General features: G+C 42.0%; 1 protein-coding gene across 4 annotated transcripts in view; it reads right to left on the reverse strand.

The window, feature by feature from the left end:
- Positions 1-346: 346 nt before the first annotated feature.
- Positions 347-16,375, reverse strand: part of LOC310926681 (putative E3 ubiquitin-protein ligase HERC1) — a 38,807-nt gene continuing 22,778 nt past the window's right edge. For all 4 annotated transcript variants that reach the window (XM_083888867.1, XM_083888866.1, XM_083888865.1 and 1 more), the window contains exons 44-80: positions 15,818-16,004; positions 15,602-15,729; positions 14,919-15,127; positions 14,480-14,739; positions 13,805-13,857; positions 13,534-13,728; positions 12,875-13,040; positions 12,521-12,770; positions 11,786-12,005; positions 11,410-11,690; positions 10,971-11,098; positions 10,570-10,697; positions 10,166-10,393; positions 9,322-9,449; positions 8,766-8,965; positions 8,295-8,409; positions 8,031-8,159; positions 7,841-7,939; positions 7,327-7,500; positions 6,838-7,122; positions 6,689-6,754; positions 6,452-6,577; positions 6,226-6,364; positions 5,883-6,064; positions 5,522-5,677; positions 5,300-5,422; positions 5,083-5,185; positions 4,487-4,656; positions 4,266-4,404; positions 4,011-4,180; positions 3,356-3,525; positions 2,970-3,135; positions 2,798-2,874; positions 2,443-2,695; positions 2,192-2,344; positions 994-1,299; positions 347-899 (exon numbers count right to left, since the gene is read on the reverse strand). In XM_083888867.1, coding sequence (XP_083744993.1) covers positions 714-899; positions 994-1,299; positions 2,192-2,344; positions 2,443-2,695; positions 2,798-2,874; positions 2,970-3,135; positions 3,356-3,525; positions 4,011-4,180; positions 4,266-4,404; positions 4,487-4,656; positions 5,083-5,185; positions 5,300-5,422; positions 5,522-5,677; positions 5,883-6,064; positions 6,226-6,364; positions 6,452-6,577; positions 6,689-6,754; positions 6,838-7,122; positions 7,327-7,500; positions 7,841-7,939; positions 8,031-8,159; positions 8,295-8,409; positions 8,766-8,965; positions 9,322-9,449; positions 10,166-10,393; positions 10,570-10,697; positions 10,971-11,098; positions 11,410-11,690; positions 11,786-12,005; positions 12,521-12,770; positions 12,875-13,040; positions 13,534-13,728; positions 13,805-13,857; positions 14,480-14,739; positions 14,919-15,127; positions 15,602-15,729; positions 15,818-16,004 — 6,248 coding nt within the window. In that variant the 3' untranslated portion in view covers positions 347-713. The remainder of the gene's footprint in view (positions 900-993; positions 1,300-2,191; positions 2,345-2,442; positions 2,696-2,797; positions 2,875-2,969; positions 3,136-3,355; positions 3,526-4,010; positions 4,181-4,265; positions 4,405-4,486; positions 4,657-5,082; positions 5,186-5,299; positions 5,423-5,521; positions 5,678-5,882; positions 6,065-6,225; positions 6,365-6,451; positions 6,578-6,688; positions 6,755-6,837; positions 7,123-7,326; positions 7,501-7,840; positions 7,940-8,030; positions 8,160-8,294; positions 8,410-8,765; positions 8,966-9,321; positions 9,450-10,165; positions 10,394-10,569; positions 10,698-10,970; positions 11,099-11,409; positions 11,691-11,785; positions 12,006-12,520; positions 12,771-12,874; positions 13,041-13,533; positions 13,729-13,804; positions 13,858-14,479; positions 14,740-14,918; positions 15,128-15,601; positions 15,730-15,817; positions 16,005-16,375) is intronic.

The raw sequence follows: 16,375 nt of genomic DNA on the forward strand, positions 1-16,375 counted from the left end.
GCTCCGTCATTTGTATGAAAACGTTACCGGTCATGAGGTCGTTTGCTCCAGTTGAGACGCAGTCCGGGTAAAGTGGATTAGTTTGCTCGACTCTGTGAATGAACAAAGAGTTCATAAAGAGATTACTGCCTGATTCAATCAACAACTCGGATCTTAATTACAGTAGCATGAATACACGCAGTGTCATAGTAACCATGCACTGTACGCCCAGTATAATAATCATTTATCTAGTAACGTATAAACTGATCATACTTAATAAAAAAAGTGATATTTTAATCAAGTTATAATAACTACAGCACAACAACATCCGTATTTAAACATTCTTTATTTTACAATATTACGGCCTATGAGTGACAGGTCAATAAATTATTACATATTTTCAAACAGGCACATTAACTCTCCTTACTGTGGCTTAATCACCTCTATTTATATATATATATATATATATAAATATGTATATATATGTATATATATATATATATATATATATATATATTATATTTTTTTAAATCTTATTCGGTATCCCTGTTGTTTTGATTTATAGTAAGCACTGCGATAATTACAACACCTTGCACAGGAAACCAGAAACTACACGTATCTCTAAATCGACAAACATATACAGGTTTTGGCCAATAAGAAGTTTGTGTTCAGTGCATAATGTGCATGGCATCGGAGAAGATACATTCATTACTGTGTTGACCGCTGTGTTGACCTCAGTCCTCGGTGTCGGAGCTGTCTGCCGGCTCCGTGTTGTGGGTCAGCATGTAGTTGTCCATGTCGATGGAGGGGCAGTTGTGGATGGAGTACCGCAAACGCTCAGCGAGAACAGCCTGGCTCGTGTATGGGGGCAGGCGAAGGAGGAAGAAGCAGGTCTGAGCAGTAGGGAGGCCGTTGATGGGCTGGATGAGAGGTTTAGTTTTGGCAATATTAGTATTGGTTGTACATCAGTTTATTAAATTGTTGTAAATAGATATTCATACGCTTGCTCATTACCCTGTCGACCTTGATGATTTGGAACTTTTGTGTGATATCAGCGAGGTTGGAAGGCAACCTGGACCGGCCAGAGACGAAGCGGAGGAAGAGCACCCGCTCCTCGTTGGTGAACTCCTCGAGGCTCTGCCAGAACCAGCCAATGAGCTGGTGGCTCTCGGTGATGTCACGGTATCGCACCAGCTTCTTCAGCATCTCGACCGACACCTCCGGCAGACCGCACACCAGCTGTTCCAGCTGCTGCGCTGTGAGCAGGGAGAGAAGGGGCACGGGGATGATGGTGGACATGCCCTCTCTGACTGCCGCCACCTGGACACAGCAGAACCACGTCAGCTTTGATGAGTCTTCCAAACAGATACAGGAACAAACAGTCCTTCTATCAGCACTAATGGAAACTGGTGGTCAGACTGAGGGTTTACAAAGTGCTTCAGGTCACATAAAGACACACCAAAGGTCTGTTTGTTTGGATTCAGAGGAGTAGTAGCAGTATTTTTATGGATTTCATCAGTACAAACTCAACTCAGTGTTTGCTAATGTGTAAATCTTCTTTTTCGTCTTTCACCTTCCCTTTAGGATCACATCTGTGCCCTCTTCTGTTTACACCAACTGTCCTCATGTCCTCCTTCACAACATCCATGGACCTTCTCTGTGGACTTCCTCTTCCTCCTCTTCACCATCTCCAACATCCTTTGTCCAATATAATCACGATTTTCTCCTCTGCACATGACCCAACCATCTCAACCTTGCCTCTCTCCCTTTACTTTTAAACCGCTCAACATGAGCTGTCCCTCGAATATGCTAATTTCTAATCCTGTCCATCTCGGCTACTCAAACCTCAGCATCTACAGCTCTGCCACCACCACTTCTGCTTCCTGTCTTTCAGACTTCAGGCAACACATAATAGCAGGTCTGACTAACATCTTATAGATCTTCTCTTTCACTTCTGTCCCACATCACCCCTGTGCCACTTTAGATGGTTAATCCCAGGTATATAAACTCATCCATTTTCACTACCCATACTCCTTGCATCTTCGCCATACCCCCACTGTCATTTGCTAATGTGTGAATATGGAAAAAAGTAATGTTCTTGTGCCTTCTTGTCTATTTGTGTGTTTTAATTTACTTTTATGTCTCACATTTCTCAATTGTATCAGATGCTGTTTTTTTGTACTTGTACTGTATTTTACAGCTAAATACCTACCTGTGAATCCATCTCATGCAGCCTGTAGTCCAGAGCTCTCTCCACATATTCAGTCCGGTTGGCAAAAGTTAAAGAAACGTTCTGACCCCCAGGAACCACAGGTACCAACCTTCCATCAGCACTGTGAGCCATGAATGAGTCCAGGGGAATCATCTTGGCAGAACAGAAAGGATATCATCAACAAATTATCACTTAAATGTCTTATTTATTTATTAAGTTTAAGATCTAGGGAATTAATAAGGAGCTCTCACCACATGGAAATTATCCTCTGTGATTCCACTATTCTCCAGATGCAGGATGCCTTGGAGAGTGCGGTAGGTGAGCAAGTCAACCTCCTCAAGGTCGGGCCCTCCCAGCGGCATTGAGCAGAGTTGTTTCCACACCCAAGGAGCGAGATGCAAGTCCAGAGGCTTTTTGGTGCGAATGGCCACGGCCATAAGAATACCCAAGAAGCGAAACTGGACGACGTGATCCTCGGACAGTCCTGCTGGGTTCAGCAGGAACCTATAGGGATACACACATGCAAATACCAACATTTGATAATCTGTGAAACTAAGGCATTATGCAGTGTTAGTGCTTGATCAAAAGAAGACACTCGATCTGCACCTGTCAGTGTTACTGCCAACATCTGCAAAGCTGTTAGGCGTATGAATCAGAAGATCCACCACACCAGACTGCAACTCCTGATGAAAACATGTCATCAGTTTACGTAAAGTAGAACAGTCGCAATGCTTTTTCAAATCACTCTTATGACTTTTCTGTATGGTTTCCAACATACCTGGCACATTTCAGTGATGGTGTCATCAAACACTCCACCAGCATCATCAGCTCCCTCACCAACAAGCTTTACTTTCCAGGCTCGCGATGGCAACCGAAGCTCCAGAGGATTCAAGCTCACTACCTGTTTTGCAATCTGCACAAAGATGGGCTTGCTCGAACGCCCTCTGTGAAGTTGATCATTAGAGGAGATTTTATACCTCAGTGAAAATATGACATAAACATACTCACAGGTTTAAAACAAACAGCTGCAATCAACAGCATTAGAATAGCAATAGAAGTCTTGGATTGCTAATAACAGGCATTGGTTGTTTTGGCCACCTTTTTCTTTTTTTTTCTTTTCCTATGGCACAGATGGATGGATGTTTTCACCTGACTGACAGTTACCTTGTGGAAATCCGCTTCACAGTGATCTGTGGCCCATATGTTTTGCCCTGGGTCATTGTTCTGCCGATACAGCGCACTAGAGGAAGAGTGTTGACCTTGGGTGATAGCAGACCTCGGAGCTCGCCCCGGATGATGGCTGCCGTCCCTGAACTGTAGCGTGAAGTAGACACCTGAACAAGAGGAAGTGATTGAGGGAGCGCACAGAGAAAAAAAAACGACAGCGCAGCAGGAATAGGGCAACACAGCAGGAGGGAGGTGATTATCAGAAATAATTTCTGGTTTGTCCATAGACTGTGTGTGTGTGTATATATACACACATACACATATATATATATATATATATACACACACACACATATATATGTATATATATATAAATATACACAAATACATATACACATATATATATATATATATATATATATATATATATATATATATATATATATATATGCACATGTTTACTTACATGGTTACTGATATTGTAAGTCAAATGAGAAGTAGGCTCATTTTCCTAGACTTCCATTCAAATTGAGTTCTTTTTGAAACCAGCAGAGTCCTCCTACATCCACTTTAGATCCAGTCTGTGGTCAATCCTCTCTAACATTTGTTTTTATAAAGACATAAAGGGGGAGAAAATAGGATAAATCATTACCGGATTTTTGGTGTCCAGGTTGAGCAGCCTCCAGGACTTGTACATGAGATCAGAGAAGTGGTAAAGAACTCTAAGGCGCATGCTGAGGACATCAGGACTGCAGTCTTTCAGGGTGTTGTACTGAGGAGGTACTGACTGAGGAAGGCCAAGCTGGAAATTCCCAGAGCCACCTGGAGATGAAATGAGGTTTCATGCTTGTTGTCTTTCATGGACAATAGATTCATTTGCTTGTTCACACGTGTTGCGAGACTGTACCCGAGTTTTTCATCGAGGTAGAGGGGGTGGTCCATGCTGAGCTGTGGCAGCGGCCAGCAGAAATCTGTCTGATGTTTTTTCCCTGAAGGGCTGTTACGAGTGTGGGCTCCCTCACTGGGTTGGTGTGACCAAGACCGAGCTGAAACACAAACACTCACAGTCTTTGTAGAGTACTTTACATTCCCAATATGTACTCATTTATATTAGAGCATGTTGGTTACCTGTCCCTCACTGTTGCAGCCCCAGGCGTAGACATCCCCAGTGGAGGACAGGGCAAGGACATGTTCACAGCCCACAGCTACGTCTTCTATGAACAATCCTTCCAGTGACGGCACCACCTGGGGGCAGGATTTGTTCTTCAGCATGGAGTCGGGCAGACCGATCAGACGTTCTGATGAATGACAAGAGAGAAGGTAAGATACACAATCAGGCTAAATGACTTTGTTGGTTAATTAAAACAGTTGTACATATTGTAGATTCCTTTCATATCAGTGACACATCTTTCTCAAAATGAAAAAACAATTTAATATTTAGTAAAACAATAAATGGGTCAGTGCTAAGTGTTAGCCTCAGTAGAACACACTGACAATGAGCAATCGCGGAACAATGCAATGGCCTTAGCCTACTTTCTTACACTGCAAAAATATTTTTGGAATGTCCATTTATTACATTACCAAACAAATAATTTACAGTTCATTGTAAAAGCTTTAGGGGATTAAACAAGGAAGTGAACAGTCTGGGGTAATGTGGAGTTGTACCTCAACAATATTGCTAATTAAATTGCTACTATTCAAATCCAGATTTAGCAGATATGTACCTTGTCCAAATGTGTAAACGTGTCCATCGCAGGACAACGCAACAGAAAACTGAGTTCCACAATTGACCTTCTTAATTCCCTTGTTGCACAGCTGCTCCACTTTCTGAAAATATGAACAAGCAAATGTCACATTTCAACTACAGCATAATGTAGAAGCACCTGTAAATACATAGGAGGGGAAATACAAGGTAAGGTAAGGTAATGTAAACAATCTTACCTGGGGATAGTACTTTGCTGTAGAGGAACCAGTTCCTAATTTGCCATAATCCCCATCTCCGAATGCCCACACAACCATGCCGTCAAGGGAAAGCACCAGAGTGTGGTTGAGACCACAGGACACCTGAGAAAAGTCAACAGGTCAAGTTTCTGCAGTAAGAATGTCAATGTATTCTATTATTTTTTCCACAGTGGATACTAAAAAATACGCTCTATTCTATACCTGCCCCACGTGGTATCCCTCTAACGCTGCCACTCGTTCAGGCAGCATCTTGTTGGATGTTGACCGCTGACCAAGGCGGCCAGATTCACCGCTGCCAAAGGTGAACAGTTTCCCATCTGCTGTTACCACAGCTGAGTGACGGAAACCACAAGACAGCTACGAGGAGAAGAAAAACAAGATTTACTTCAATTTTAACTTGTTTATTTGAGGAAAGACACTGCACACAAACAACCATCAGCATATGTAAGACTATATCGACAGGATGACAGAATAAAACATGTCATTATTGAATTACCAATAACTTCCTAGATGCTTCAAACAAGTAAAAACATAGGAAATAGCGAGCAGATGTTTGCTTCACCTGAACGACCTCTTCTCCTTGTAAGGCCTCAATCTGTTTGGGTCTTCTCTGCCTTTCACTGTTGCCGTGCCCCAGTTTTCCAAAATCTCCGTCACCCCAACTGAACACCTCCCCCGTCTCAGTCAAGGCCATGGAGTGTCCATCTGATCCGCATGATGTCACCAGCTGAGTCACCACATACCCTGCCCACAAATAAAGAAGTCAGTAAAAAGTAAAGGAGAAGCTCTGTGCTTTATGCTGTGGGGAAAAAAATATATATATATTGGATGCGATGCAAGGAATGTGAAACATACAAATCTAAAACTCTGACATAGTTTGCTAAGCTCTTTGAAAAATACTGTACCTTGAAAAGCAAAAATAACAGTGGGCACATAGAGATCGTCGGAATTCCCCAGACCCAGTCTGCCATATTGTCCTTCCCCGACAGCTAACACAGTCCCATTGGACTGGACCAGAAAGGTACAGTTCTGACCACACACAACCTGGATGACAATGAAAAACACAGAAACATTTTAGAAAACAACAGCGATGTAGGACAAATGCTGTGTCCTGAGTGAAAAAGCTGCTACCTGTTGTGTCTGTGATAGAGTAGGTGCAAGAGTTGGCATCATGAGGTTGGTTCCCATTCCTGCCAGCTGTCCATAACGTCCATTCCCCCACAGGTAAACCTCACTCTTACCCCCTTGTTGCCAGTCCTAACAAACACAGCAGGTGAATTGGAAATCGCTCTCTAGCAAAATAGATTGTTCTGGTGCAAACACTGAAGAAGATTTAAGAAGAGCGTTAAATATGACACAAGCTGCTACCTCGGGTCTAGTGGTTGCCCAAGACATCAGCTGTTCATCCATCCGGAAACTCCACTTGCTATTGTCCTGAAAGAAAGAAGAGTCTCAGTAGATGTCTACACCAGGGAAACTTTGTTCCAGATTCGTGAAGTATATATACAGCTATTCACCAGTGCCTTGATGCTTTCGCTGGCTTCCACCTCCTGAAACTCTGAAACGATGAAAGACTCTGGGAATGCGGTGCCACTGGCAATAGCCTCAGCACTGCGCACAGTAATGGCGTAGGTGGTGAGCCAGCTCCACTCTGAAGGGCAGGAGCTGGCGTCAGTGCCGGTGTGATGAGGAGGGTGTGGGAAACGGCACAGGTGTTTCTCTAAGGACAAACCAACCGCCAAGGAGGCCAGACTCTGGAGGAAGGCACTGTGGACGAGCTGATCGCCTGCTGCAACGTGGGTCTGTGTGCACAGAAGGGATTTTAAATAAAGACCAAGCATTGACTTAAACATTGATTATATAAAGGAGTTGTGAAATATTTTGGTTTTGGTTTTGTTGCTGCTAAAATAATTAAAATAAATCAAATAACAGAAGGTGTCCGCAGAATTAATCAAATCACACAGATGTAAAATAAACTGCTTTCAACACGTAGTTGCGTTAATGACCCGCTCATGGTTGAACTGCTCCTGCAACAGCAAAGGCAGCCTCTCCAGGAACACAGCCAAACACGGCGCACGATTTAGACCCAGGATGTTCTGGCTTCTGAGAACCATTCGGCAGGAAGGAAGGACGTGATTTTGACTGATCCAGTCAGGGTTGCAGCAAATCAGCAAAACATCCTGTTAATGAAACAACGGCAGAACATCGAGAGGTAAGTTACATAAGCAAAACTTTAGTTTTACAGTAGTATCAAGGCAAACGTGTTGATATCATGGCTACATTAAAAATGTTGTTGTTGTTTTTTTTTAGGTGGATAGCAATCATATCTGTGTAATAAATATGACGAGAGAACCAAGAGAAGGTGAGCTAAGCTTCCTTAGCATTTCTAAAGCTCACAAACACATCTTTCAATTGTAGATTCGTAGCAATAGATGTACACAAGTATAATTTTCTGGATGCAGACAAGTATGTTGATCTATTTCTTTAAAGTTTAGTTTAAATGCATGTTATCCTAATTACCTTTGACCTTCCAAAGCAGGCGGCAACACCCAAGTTTGGTATCCAGGTAGTACTGACGACTGAACCCAAACCTGTTACAGTCTGTAAGACTGAACCATCCTGAATGAGACATAAGGATTCGAATCTCAGACTTGTAAACATTTGCTTTTTACAATGACATTGTAAAATACAACACACATTTTTCTCTGACCTGTAAGGACCAGATGTTGAGCAGTCCCCCTATCCCTCCAGAAACCAGAGTCAGACCACTGGAGCAAAATGATAATGACTTCACTGCTGTGATGTGTCCATGGAGAACAAACACACACTTTGCACTGTCCTGCAATAAATAAAAGGTGCAGAAACAGTTGATTTAATGAGCTGAAATAGCTATGAAAGACTGTTGCATAAAACCTTTTCATCAATTTCAAGATTACAGTGCAGAAGAAACACCCAGCAGCACAGCCCATCTGACCTTGACATCACTGTCTTTATCTTGGCTTGATGAGTTGTTCAGTATGTTGTACAAAGACACAGCAGTGCCCCCTTGTGGCAAAGTCCAGACATACACAGAGCCATTCTGACAGCCCCTACAGAAACAAAGACAAGAAAAAAAACTGTTAGTATAAGTGTATAAGTGCTTTTTTAGCCTTAAAATAAGCGAGTGTACTTTTGTACTTAATGGGAGCTTGCTTTATAAATTGTTAATATTTTGTTCTACCATGTTTATACAGCAGCCTGAATGGCAAGTCAACCAGTGTGTGCATTTGAAGCTTAGTGCAGTAAATAAAGGCCACCGTAGTTCTCTGACGTGCTTGAGAAAGCAAGAGGTTTATGACATTCTACTGTCTAACCATTAGATGTCACACATTCTTAGATGTTTCTCCTAGTGAGGAAAAAGAGGCAGAATATTCACAGAAGCGAAGAATGAGTTACGGGAACTCACACAGCCATCATGAGCCTGGGATCAGGTGCTCTGCCTGCGAGCGGACACCATTCAGCTATGTTAACAGAGCTGCTGTGAACGAGGGAGTGCAGCGTCACCCAGGTGCCTCCAGAGCGTCCAAGGATCTTTGTGACCTCTGACCTCCCGAAACAGAGCAGCAGGTGTCCTGTAGGGTCCCATTTTAAAGAGGTCACGCTGTCCTGTAGGGAGAAAAAGAGAAGTCAGTCTTAAAGGCACAGTGTGTAACACATTTAGCAACATTCATTATGTAGAAGTGTGTATGCGAGTATCAAAACTCAAAAACTTTGTAGGATAATGTAAAATCATGATGGTCCAAAATGTATATTGTGATATCTTAAAGACTCATTCTGAAGTAATGAAAAACAACAATTCATAAAATTGTCAAAAAGTGATTGTACACTTGGATAAAATTAAGCATTGTTATGTTATCTTTAATTTCTGGTAACTGGAAATAATTTGGCCTACATTTTACACACTGTACATTTAAGTTCTTCGACTAGTTGCAATGATTTAGAAATAAAGTTTGCAGCCAAACCTGGAAGACAGACAGCACGACAGGCTGCTCATTCTCGTATGTGTCAGTTGTGGCCAAAAGGATCTTTCCATTGGAATAGCCCACTGCAAATGGCTTGTCCTCACTGTGCCAGGAAACACATTGTGGGGCTAGAAGAAATTATTGGGGAGATTAACGATCTTTGAAACATAAAAAAAACTTGTAAGAATGCACATTTACTTGCCAAGAGGAGATGAGAAGATTTATATTACTCTCGGGTTAATTCACTAAATTTGGATGCAAGAGCCAGAAGCCAAGACTGACTTATTTAAGAATGAAGACTAAAAGCAACTCGCCTGGCTCTGGCCAAAATCCCCACTTGTCATGTTTACACTTTATTTACAGTTTGTATACAGTTAGTGTAAAGGGTAAACAAACAAGACAAGTTAATATGTAAGCTTTAAAAGTGCCAATAAGCCTGTTTATTTTGGACACAGTCAGTAAATAATTTCCCCTCCATTCCCCTCCAGACTTTATGCTCAGCTACACTACTCAGTTGCTGAGTCTGGCTTCATATTTAATGTACAGATATGAAAGTAGCATCAACCTCATCTAACAAAAAGGGAATTGTAGTGTTTTACAAAAAGCTGAACAATTCCTATAAGTCTAAATATTTCAGAAATAAGTCTATTTAAACACATCTGTAGAAAAGGTATGTAGAAAAAAGCACAGGTGCGCTCAGGGTGCTGAGCAGAGCCATTGTTATCAGTTACACCTGGAACATGTCAAATGCCTCCCATTACATTGACATGAATATAAATGTGAAATGTGCATTTCCTTGACAACCCCCATATCATTCTGCTAGTGCGTGTAACAGCCTCCTCACCTTCATTTCTGCGGCAGGAATTGAGTTCAGTGCTCTTCACTTGCAAATCTATTTCCTGCATTGTGACCTGCAGCCAACAGAGTGAACCATCCAGCCGACCCACTAACAGGCTTTCGGCGGGTCTCTTCTTATTTCCGGCAGGCTGTTCAAGAACCCACAAGCTGAAGGTCTGAGCCCAGCAAAGGGCCGTGACCCGGGACACCTGAGCCTCCACATGACAGTGGGAGCCTGGAAAGAGGCAGGAAATTGAAATGTTAGTGACTATTATTGTAATTGTGAAACACATGCCTGGCAATGGTTAAGGTGCTTCAGTAAGATTTCATGATGATAACAATTGAACATTTCTTATATTAGCAGCTGTGATAAAACACATAAATCTTAGATGAGTCAAAAGACAGATTTACCCTTGATGCTCATGATGTTGATGTGTTTGTTTTCAGGGGCAGCCAGGAAGTTTCCCCCTGTGCTCCAGCAGACAGGAGACATGTGATGACACCGACCTGACATCTCACTGTTGGATCTGTCCGTCTTACTGGAGAGTCAAAGGGAGGAAAAACAAAATAAAAAAAACTAGAGTTGACATCCAGTTTCTCTGAGAGCAACCAATCTGTGTGTCTAGTCAATAGAAACTATCAACTTAAATAAAATCAAGCTAAATGTGCAGCACAGCCAACAATTTGGGATTTTCTAAATTTAATATTATTGATATTTACTTTTCCTACAATAAAGACAAGTTTGGATAGATAATGGAATATGTGCTTTTACAAATTAGCATCAAAACAACACTGATTTGGGCTGAAATAACCTTGTAATACAGGAGAAGGTGGTCTGTAATTCTGCTGCGTGCTGGCTGATGCTCCATAGTTGCACCACCTTGTCCTGAGAGCATGTAGCCAGCAGATTCTGCTCACTACTCCAGTAACAGCTGGCCACCTGCAAAGAAGGTAAATAACGCAGGGAATATTTGACAACTTTTCACATCCTCATAATAAATCAGTTTCTTTTAGCTCTGATAATACACACAGTTCAGAAATATTTCATCCTGTACTCCTGACAAAGGCCTTGCGAAACTGAAATGACCGCCTCACACGTCAATAAATTACAAATTCCCTGGAGTTGCTACTGACATACTTATTTTCAAAACTAAGACAGGCAGAAAATCCCAAAAAATATAGTGGCTCTGAACCAGCATTTTCATAACGCAGACTGTTCACATAAACTCTACTGACGTGACTGTCCCTCACCTTGTTGTAATGTCCTTCCAGCCTCTTGAGAGGACATTTGCGTAAATCACCAGCCAGGTCACTGTAAGTTTGGGGACGATTAGGTACGTCTCTTCCTGTGGCAGCCAAGGCCTGGACCAGCTGCTGCGCTGCCCAGTGGCGGTGCACACTGGTCAGCCTGGCTGACAGAACACACGCTGCCAACGCATTAGCCAGCTCCAGGGGACTGACCCTGGAGCTCATGAGAGGTAAGGGGGAAGGAGGCAAGGATGAGGAAGAAGACCCCGTATGGTTTCCTGCATCTATGTTAAACAGACATGAGCAAAAATAATTAAAAGATAGATAGATAATAATTGCACTTAATAAAACAACAGAGGAAAAAAGAGCTTCTCCTCACCATTCCCCTCATGTTCAGCCTTGTCTGGGCTGGAGCAGTGAACACCCTTCTCAGTCAGCAGGGACACCAGACTTTGTGTGACCAGGAACGTTGGCGGCGTCTGGTCACTGCAGTCTCTCTGCGGCTGTGCAGCAGCTGATGTACGAGAGCTCAGAGAACCTCTCTGCTGTGAATCACTCATGGCACCGATGTTCACCCCCGTAGCTGCAGCCATTAGGTTCTACAGGCAGCAACATTAAAAGGATATCACATTTTGGTGACACTTTAGATTCGGGAACATATACGTCTTCATATAATATATGTTCCCTATATATAAATATATTATATATATATATATATATCCCATATTATTCACTATTAACTAGGTGCTTACTAACATGCATATAAGTAGCATACTAGCCCCTAATTAGTAAATATTAAGCACGTATTAACACTTTATGCAGGAATCTATTCTAATAGAGGTAGAATAAAGTGTTAATGCTGCATGTGCTTAATGATTACTAATAAAGCATGCATATATGTAGCATGCTAGCCCTTATATGTTGCACCTAGTTAATGATGATCTAAAGTATTATTATTTTAATATTTAATATAGTTTAAAGTTTATTAAAAACAGTTTTATCTAGTAATATTTAATATGATACACTATGATTATTAATTAACCAATTAAGTGATATACTGTAACTCTTGTACATAGAGTGTTTATAAATGGTGAATTGACCAAAGAAAACTGACCTGAGTGCATATCTCGACGAGCTGCCTGTAAGCAGTAGAGCTGTGGGAAACCACACTGCCTATGGCCGAGGTTAGGAAGCTGAGGCAAGTGAAGTTGTTTCGCTCTGTCCCCAGGCCTTTCACACCTGACTGTCTGTCCACACAGGTGTGCGCCCTGCCCCCTGCTGCTAGGGTCATCAGTCGCACCAGGATACGAATATCTGCCAGACCCAAGGACTCCAATCCATTAGACTGGCTGCAAACTGAGGCACTGGAGGAGAGCAGAAGAAAATGAACCTTGAAAACACACTGAATAAAAAATGTAATCTTTAAAAACAACAATATTGAGATATATTCTGTTCCAACACACTGTACCTAGAGGCCGTCTGAGACAGTGCTCTCATCACCATGTTGTAAGCTAAGAGAATCTGGGCTGTAGAGGTGACTCTTCTCAAAGCTTTCAGTCTATCGTGAGAGTCTCTCAGTGATACCGCCTGCTGTCCAAGGCTCAGACACGTCTTCTGCTCTACGAGGACATTTCCTGGTGGGGAAAGAAACAAAACAGCATTTATCAGAAGCACTCTGACAGTAAATGGGGGAATGTATGGGTAAAAAAACAACAACACTATGCTGGATCTCTGGCACATACTGTTAGCCCAGCTATGATAAATGACTACTGACTCACTATGCTGCAGTCAGTTTAACTGTGGATGGATTGTCGATACTGCTAACAAGCACAGAGGGAATGTGGGTGTGTGTTACACAAAGCTAAATCTTTCAATAAAAAACAAAGTCAAAGAAACATTCATTTCAGCAGGAAAAGAAGGATGATTAACCCCTGAGTAAAATGTCGCCAAACCAGCATTTTAAGTCTATAGAATTATAGATGATGATCTGCAGTTTTTTTTTTTACATACCACACATAATTCAAATGGAATTTGGTTGAAATCCTTAATATTATTTCCAAATATCACATTTTAAGACATTAGAACTCCAGACCACAGCAACCTACTATAATTAACACTCATTAATACCTTTTGGAGGTACTACTCTCGCTGGGTCAGCTGAGCTGTAAACCCGGGCGCCGAGTGGATCTGGTTCAGTGAAAACAATGGGGTCTGGCACCAGCTTCTTTTCAGTCAGACCCAGAGGTCTCAGCAGGAGCCCAATGTCCTCCAGTCCAGTCAGCTTGTCTGTGTCACACTCTTGGTGGCTTATTTCCCAATCATCTGAAGAAAGAGCGGCACCATTTGAACAAATTGATTTATCCGACCTCTATTGTAGAGTAAAAATATCCTTCCCTACCATCAGATGTGCTGTCCAACTGGCCTATCAAATCAGATGTCAGACCTTTAATCCTAAAAGCAAAAGAAAGACAAACCAATCAAAGATGATATGTAACATACTGTGACCATATACATAAGCACATTTCTATAAAAGTATGGGTCAGTACTAAATCAGCTCAAGGTGTTTTAATTAGTTGCTACACTACCATTCAAAAGTTTGGGGTCATTGATACAATTTTTTCATTAAAAGTCACACATTTATTCATCAAAAGAGTTGCAAAATGAATAGAAAATATAGCAGACATTCAAAATTATAATTTTACCCTTTCGTCAAAGAACCAGCAAAACTGTTTTCAACTGTGCCAACATCATTGCACAAGGGTTTTCAAGTTTTTCCTAATCATCCAATAGCCTTCTAACGCGATTAGCAAACACAATGTACCATTACAACACTGGAGAGATGGTTGATTGAAATGGGCCTCTATACACCTATGTACATATTCCATTAAAAACCAGACCTTTGCAGCTAGAATAGTAATTTACCACATTAACAATGTATAGAGTGTATTTCTCATTAATTAAATGTTATATAATTGAAAAAAAGTGATTTTCCTTAAAAAATAGGGACATTTTAAGTGACTCCAAACTTTTGAACGGTAGTGTATATGATATGAATGATGTACAACACCTTTACCTTTCATACTTAGAATTTGTGTCGCTTAGGTTTGCAGCCAGATACTTTTCCCTGCAGGAGCTGCAGAGGAGGTAGAACGGAAAGTTGGAGCCACATTCCCCTTTGAACCACACATCCACGTAGGCCCCGGTGCTGTCGTAACCCTTTCGCGCAGCACTCTGCCCGCAACCTGGGTGACGCCGCTTTATATGATTGTTAAATTGCAGCGTGAGGGTGTTGCACAGTTCACACTTCACCATCTGACTGTGTTCTTCTCCGGTCTAAAATGAGAGTGACGGAATGAGATGGATTCAATTATTTAGAATTTAAAGGGCAAGAAGCAAACAGAATATGAGCAACCGGGAAGAATGAGAGCAAAGCCAGTCAAGACATGCGCATATTCATCATAAAACATCAAATATTATGTGCTGCAGCCATAGCGATGATATGTGTGCATCACCTCTACTATCTGGAGCGTGTCTCTCTCCAAGTTGAAGAAAGAGGGAGTGAGCAGGTCCTCATATGTTTCCTCGTGGTATGGGTCATCCATGTAGCCCAACTCTGACTCCTCCTCAGCAGAATAAGGATGAAACTCTACCTGCTCAGGCCACTCGCTGACGACTGTGTGCTGCGGGTACAACTGTGGGAGTGGGTTTGGTGATGGCAGGTCTAGAAAGAGAACGTATGTTTCAGAGGAAATCAATATATCCAGTGAAAACAATCATTTTTCAAATAATATACTGTATATCAGGAAAAAGAAGCATGGATATTTGTTTCAATTATTTAGGTATGATTTCAAGCTGCATCCTTTATCTGAAAATCAACAACGCAGGGGACAGGAGGGACAAAAAATGGCCCGGGTTTTTTTGAGAAGCAGAGTTCACTTTATATTGGCGCTTCAATGTGTTTTTAGCAGTCACCTTCTTTTAATAGCGCAGTGCTGCTGTTGCGTGATATAAATCAAATAGTGTACAGCACAGGAATGTCACCTAACCAACATACTGAGAAACACAGGGAGCTGTGGAATCACTTGACAATGGTTTAACAGATATTTGTTTATATGTCAAAGTTAACGCTACAGTTGTAACACAGGTATGAAGTGTACATTTACTGTAATTTCTGAATCAAAGCTGTTATTCTGACCTGCCCTTCGAAATGACGTCCTCTGAGTTGAGCCTGAGCGACGAAGCCGCGCTGGAGGAGGTCTGTTCCTGGTCAGGTGGACATCTAAGAAGTTCTCCCTCTCTATCCAGTCTAACCCTGGCAACAGACTGTTAATAAAAATTAGTCCATCAGCAAACCTTGATAGCATTGATAGCATGACAAATGGAATGTTAGTGTGTTTCTAAAATCGGTGACCTCTCATTGGGTTGACTTGTGGAGCGCTCTGGACACTGCACCGTCTCTGGCCCGTCCGGGGACGGGGTCTCGGGCGCATCCTCAGGCCTCGGTGTTTCAGATGCCTGCTGCTCCTCAGTCAGGGGGTGCTCCAACATCCAGCTGGCCAACACTTCAATGGTCTGCGAGTCCAAGTCACCTGCTACATCTGGGAGGGACCACATGGAAGTTGAACGGTCAGTGTTCAAAAAAGACGGGATGAATCATGGCGTGTTTTCATTGCTACTTCATGTCGGGCATCGCCACCAGATGACCATGCTACCGTGGACTGTTAAAGGTCAGACAGAACACCTGCTCTAACAAATACAGTGTGATGAGGGGCATCGTGACATTTGTGATACAGTAAGTGAAGGGGGGCTAATTGAAGTGATCAAAAGGGAGAATGGGGAATATATATATATATATATAATTCATACAATTTGAGGCAGAAAAGCAGAAAAAACACTGCCACTATGTATGGCATCTGTCATTTTGACACTTGTTAACACTGGAAACCAACATGAAGTGAGCATTTTGTTC

Source organism: Microchirus variegatus (assembly GCF_963457635.1).
Source record: "Microchirus variegatus genome assembly, chromosome: 1".
Classification (NCBI taxonomy): domain Eukaryota; kingdom Metazoa; phylum Chordata; class Actinopteri; order Pleuronectiformes; family Soleidae; genus Microchirus; species Microchirus variegatus.